This window comes from Diachasma alloeum, unplaced genomic scaffold, assembly GCF_001412515.2.
Source record: "Diachasma alloeum isolate Michigan unplaced genomic scaffold, Dall2.0 Dall_scaffold_00711, whole genome shotgun sequence".
Classification (NCBI taxonomy): domain Eukaryota; kingdom Metazoa; phylum Arthropoda; class Insecta; order Hymenoptera; family Braconidae; genus Diachasma; species Diachasma alloeum.
In genome coordinates, this window is record NW_021680842.1 from 402,155 (window position 1) to 408,259 (window position 6,105).

Sequence of the window (6,105 nt, forward strand, 5' to 3'; positions counted from 1 at the left end):
CAGAACTCAGTTTAAGATTTTCGAAAGTTCCAATTTGAGACTTGAAAATCTCAATTTTAGCCTTTCAAAAACTTCAACTTGAGAATTTCAAACCTCAACGTCAAACTTGCAGAGGGTTTAAATTGAGATTTTCATGTCTTCAATTGAAATTTTCGAAAATCTGAAGCTGAAGGTTTCCGAACTCAATTTAGGCCTTGAAAATCCCTTTTTTTATTTTAGACTTCTAAAAGTCTTAACTTGAGACTTTCAAATTTCAACTTGAGATTTCCAGAGAGTTTAAATTGAGATTTTCAAGTCTCAAGTTGGGACTTTCGAAGATCTTAAATTGAGTTCTGAAACTCTCAACTTCCCTTAAGACTTAAAAATCTCAATTTGAGGCTTTCAAAGGGTTTAAATTCAGATTTTCAAGTCTCAATTTAAGACTTGAAAATCTCAATTTGAGACTTTCAGAGGGTTTAAATTCATATTTTCAAATCTCAATTTAAGACTTGAAAATGTCAATTTTAGCCTTCTGAAACTCTCAACTTGAGATATTCAAAGGGTTTACATTGACATTTTCAAGTCTCAAATTGAGATTTTCAAGTCTTAAACTGGCTTTGAGACCTCACTTTAACCCTTAACTGCTCGTGACCCGAGGGAATCCCCGCCAAACTATACGCAACCTACAGAGCGCCACTGTAGACCGAGTGAGACGCTAGAGAAGCGCGACCACAGGGGTACCAGAATGGCGCCAATTCCCAAATATTTGAACAAAATTCCCGCCGAAAGCTGTTGATATGTTTACAAATCGCAGCACATTAATCTCCAAGAGGCGATTACGAAGATCAATGTGCTTTGGGTTCGAAAAACATCAAAAACTTTGAGCAGGAAATTTCTTTCAAAATTTCCTGGAAACGTTGGCCTCCTGTTACCCCTTAGGTGTTAACATTTTCAAAAGTCTCAGTTTGAAACTCCCACAACTCTCAAACTAAACATCCCTTCCGTGTGTAATCGTGTGTAATCCGAATAGAATTAACATTCTCCATCGCCTTGCGTACCACCCCTTCCCCAAATTCTCCGCCACTCCCCTCCCCCGCCTCAATTAATGGCATGGCTATTCCTGCGTCTCAGAAACACCCGACTGTTGACCGGATAGACCCTCGTCAGCAGAATCAGCGAGCTAGCAAGTGCCAGTTTAACAGGTGCATGAGGGCCTCCGGGGAGCCTAATAAAAACGGTGGCCACCGCCGCGATGCCATCATCAGTCGGCTCGACAGCAACAGGTCTAACATCGCTATGAAAATTGACGAGTTTATTCCTCCGGCCCTTCCTCTGCGGGGAGCTCGTGCTGCACTCATTCCCATCGCGATCATAGAGAATCGTCGCCGAGGCGAAGGGTCTCTTCGCCATGTGCAGCATCTCCACGACATGCCTTCTCCTGGCCCTCCTGACGTCAGCGGCTTGCTTGGTCTTCCACGCAACCACGCACGCCGCAAGAAACAAGAAGAAACACGAAAAGAACACCGAGAAGAACACGAAAAGATCGATGTGCAGCTGATCCTGGCGGAAGAATATCATTCCGTAAGCAGCGCGTCCACTGATCTCCGGATAGGGCGTGTCAATAGCCCTCAGAGCAATATGAAACTTGGTCTGGCCAAGCTCATGCTTGTCCTGGGGCAGCGTCAAGACCAATCTATTCGTCAGATTCCTCACAACCAGGAAGATGTCCTTCTGCTCAATAGTGATGAAGGTCGCCAACCCCTCGGCATACCTCTCCATCACAACATACTGCGGCCCAGTATTCCACTTAATCTCCGGAATACTCTCGTTAGGAAGAAACTCGACGATCCTAGCCCGATGCATCAAGTGATCGTCAAACCAATTGTCGTAGTGATCCTTCCTCCACTTGAACCGCTCGTCAAGCCCCACCTCCTGGTACCCAGTGGAGGAGTTCAGATTAACAACGAACGAATCGTCCCTGGGGGAGAGAAACAGATCGAGAGCCCCTTGCGTCACGTCAACCATAACTCTGATATCGACATTCATAAATCGCGGCTGAACCATGTAGAACACAGTCTGCCCCGGGTTCAGGGGCTTCGGCTTCATCTTGCACTCGTCGATCAGCTTCGAGTCGAAACACATCTTGTTGTCGACAGTGACCGTCTTGTAGCACTGGTGTCCCCCTGTCGGCGTTCCCGCGTAGTTCTCCCGGCACTTGCTGCACTGAGCCTTCCAACAGGGGATTCCCTGGACAATCGTCCCCTTACTGGGGCCCGGGGTGCACGACGGCTCGCTCTCCGTGTTATTCCCACAGTTGCATTTCTCCCCGGTGACGGGGTCGCAGGTGAACCCGTGCCCGTGGCACTCGCACTGGCGACACACGTCCCTGAGGTCCTCCGTTCCCCGGAAATATCCCGGAACGCATTCCCCGCATTTATCGCCCCTCGTGTTGTTCCCGCAGTTCACGCATTTCGCTTTTGCCACTGGGCCCTCGACCAGTTGTTTAGTCAACAGTTCAATCGACATTCGATCCACCGAGTTTGGATCGGACACCGTCATGCTCTCGTTTATGCAGATTCTAGTGTGTCCGTTGCAGTAGTCCAGACAAGGAACGCACTGTCCGTTGTCCGCGGGATTCCCCACGTAAAGTGGCTGGCACTTGTCGCACTGAGGGCCCATCGTGTTGTTGTGGCACTCGAGGCACTCGTCGAGTTTATCCGGGCCTGCGCAGTTGCTGTGGCCATTGCACTGGCACTGAATTGAACAATTAGCCCCCACATAACCGAAATCACATCGACAGACGTTGGGCTCGACGCAGGTCCCCCTGACACAGCCCTGCGTGCACATGGGAACACAGGTCTTCCTCCCGAATTCATTGAACGGTAGAGCTGTCTCGTTCTTGTAACCGTCCCCACACATGCACTCGAAGCCCTCCTCCAGGTCGAAGCACTTTTCGCTCTTGGGAGAGCACGTGTGGTGGCCGTTGATGCACTCGTTCTCAGGGGGACACCTGACGTAGTGCCAGGAGAAGACTTCAGGCTTCCTTATGACGTAGATCGCTGAGGAATCGTTGCGAGGTGCAGCTTCCCCAGAGCTATCTGTCTCGTTCATCGAGGAGTTCGATAGAAGAAGAGGCAGGGGAGTCGTGATGGGAGCTGGGGTGGATGGATTCATCTGGTTGTAGAGCATCTGGCAGGTGCCCCCAGCGGGGTGATCAGTGGGGGCCTCCAGAGAGCCCTCAGTGCAAATTCCCTGGCCAGTGATCTCGGCGGAATCCAGGGAACACCAGCCGCAGTGCGAGTGCTTGAGGCACGTGCTGCATTGCTTGAAGACTGCGCAGGGCTCAGGGCAGTGTTCTACGTCGGCGTTCTTCAGGACCAGTCCGCAAACACCTCCAGCGCAGTACAGGGGTTGGTACGAAGGCGAAATGCACTCGTTCATCTGTGTCGACCATCTGCACTCGTGCCAACCGCCCTCTGAGCCCGTGGCCTGCAGGCAACTCCTGCAGTCTTTGTGATCGCTACAGCGCTTCTCGCATTCGCCACTCGTCATCTTGATGTCCGACCTCTCGACCAGGCTCTTCGACACGCAGTTCCAGTCGTAGACGGGCTCGGCAGTCTGCTTCCACCCCGAGCCCGGGGTCTTCAGGATTTGCCTCGTCCAGACGCAGTCGTCGCCCAAATTATTGCATTTATCACAGTCGCTCGCTGGGCACTGGCTCTCCCCGCACTGGGCCACGTCCGTCACCGAGGTCGGGAGGTTGTTGCATTTGTTCAGTTCGTTGCAGTCTTTGGCCACTGGTATGCACTTTCCCACCGGGCAGTTCATGCACCACTTGCAGACGGGATCCTCGTCCTTGTAGTACGGCCACTGGGCCAGGCACTCCGAGCAGCTCTTGAGGCTCTGGCACTTCCTGTTCGCCATCCACTCGGAGTTACAGAAGATCCCGTTGGACCGTTGGGCCTGTGTCACGTTGATGTCACACTTGTCGTCTCGATTACCGAATAACTGATTCGAGAAGCAGTAGGAGGCGTTCTTGCCGTCTATCGTAGTCACCGCGCAGAAGGAGCAGCCGAAGTACTTTCTGCAGGTGTTCTTGTCCGTCCACAGGCTGCAGAGGTCCTCGGGAATGCTGATCTGGGTGACGTGGCTCTTGATCCCTCCGTCGAACCCACCCACCACGTACAGGAGATTGAGCTCTGGGTCGGCGTGGGTCATGGCGTGGGCGTAGGCAGGGGGAGGCGGTGTCCCGATGGTTTCAGTGTCCTTCGTTATCAGTCGTATCCAGAGATTGCAGGCGTACTTGTAGGCGATTAAGGAGTCACTGGTGTTGTGGGGGTTCTGGCGACCCCCGAAGATCACCATGTACTCGTCGGTGGTGACTGCCGAGTGCAAAAATCTCGCTTGGGGGAGGGAACTACCGTCGCTGGAGTCGTCGTCGAACGGTGGGAGGATCGACCAAGTCCGGGATTTGTAGTTCAACGCGTAAAGCTTGTTCGATATGAAGGTGCGGTTGACGGCGTAGGTGTAGCCACCGAACACGTAAAGACTGTCGGACTTCGTGTGGTAGACTGTTGTGTGACCGTATACACCCAGGGGGCCGTTCCCCAGGGTCTTGACGCTCTCCCAGATCTCGGTCTCGAGATTAAACTCCCAGACATTGTCCAGATATCCGTATTTGGGGCTGAATCCGCCGATCAATATCAGGCTCTCTGACTCGCCGTTTCGTCTGAGGGTCAGGGTGTGCCCTGCCAGGGGGGGAGGCTCCTCCTTGAGGATGGTCTCCTGCTTCACCAGACCCCATCGCTGGTTCTGCAGGGAAAACTTCCAGAAGTCGCTCAGTGTGTTGTTTGATAATCCCTGGATCCCCTCCTCCTTCATCGTCAGGCCTCCGTAGATGTAGATCTGCTGACGGCTGTGGACAATCTCCGCGGCGTGGAAGTACCTGCCCTGGGGCATCGAGGCCTCCGATGTTGATTCCACCGTCACCGGCATCCAGGTGTTGTTCTTTGTGTCGAAGAGTCTGATGTCGTTCAAGGGCCCGTGACTCAGGGAGTACCCTCCGAACATCCACAGGCTGCCTCGTCTGTCTGCCACCAGACTGTGGCCAAAACGGGGCAGTGTCTTTCGGAGGTGGTCCAGGTGGTCGGCGAGGTACTCCGAGTTGAAGAGCTCCGTGAACACCAGCTGGTGATCCTTGATTTTAATCGCACAGTCACGACCTCCGAAGCCTGGGGAGCACACGCAGTGGCCGTAGCTCTTGTCGCAGACCCCTTGCTTCTTCAATGATGTGCAGTTGTTGGGGCAGAGCTCGATGTCACAGTTGATCCCCACGAAGCCGATCTTGCAGAGGCAATTGCCCCCTCGACACTCGCGATTCGAGGGACAGCTGTCGCCGCAGGTCATGGCGACGTAGCTGGCGTTGAAGCCCTCGACCTCGTCCAGCTGTTTGTAGTGAACAGTCAGAATTCCTGATTTAGCCTCCACGGTCACTGGGTAGTCTGTGCTCTCGGTGCAGTAGACGCCCAGCAGCTGGCTCTGGTGACTGCTGGTCGAGGAGACGAAGTCTGGGAGGCCGTCGTACACGTAGACACTGTTCTCCTGGCAGCTGACGTTGATGTCGTCGTGAATGGTGAACTGAATGACGCTCTGGGTCACCGTTGAGGCCGGGGCATTCGCGGAGGACAAGCCGCTCTTCGGGCTGACGATCCACAGGCATTCCCGAGTTGGGCTACCCCCCAGGTGGCTCTCCCACAGGGACAGCTGGGAGTGCCTGCTGCCGAGACCCTGCTTACCACTGCCCTCGCCGGTCAGCATCCCTCGGGACATGCAGCCGTAGTAGCACATACCACCGTCCCTGGGGTCTCCGTAGTACCCGCGTCTGCACTTGCCACAGGTCTCCCCCTTCGTGTTGTCCTTGCAGAAGCATCTGCCCGTCTGGCGGTCGCAGTAGTCGAGGTTTTTGTCCCCGTGCTCATTGCAGTTGCACTTTCGGCAGCCCAAGGGTGTCGTTGCATTACCGTAACTGCCGGCCTTGCACTCCTCGCAGTATTCACCTGTTGAATTCAAATTTAAGGGAATTTTAAGGATGTTTTACATCCTTTCTGCCAAAATTCACGTTTTTTT

The 6,105-nt window shown here is 53.4% G+C and overlaps 1 protein-coding gene across 1 annotated transcript in view; it reads right to left on the reverse strand.

Annotated features, from left to right (window-relative positions):
* Positions 1-436: 436 nt before the first annotated feature.
* The window catches only part of LOC107044321 (multiple epidermal growth factor-like domains protein 8), an 18,599-nt gene continuing 12,930 nt past the window's right edge, over positions 437-6,105 (reverse strand). Inside the window, exon 7 of the mRNA XM_015266152.1 lies at positions 437-6,035. Within this exon, the coding sequence (XP_015121638.1) occupies positions 1,078-6,035 (4,958 nt within the window). The 3' untranslated portion in view covers positions 437-1,077. The remainder of the gene's footprint in view (positions 6,036-6,105) is intronic.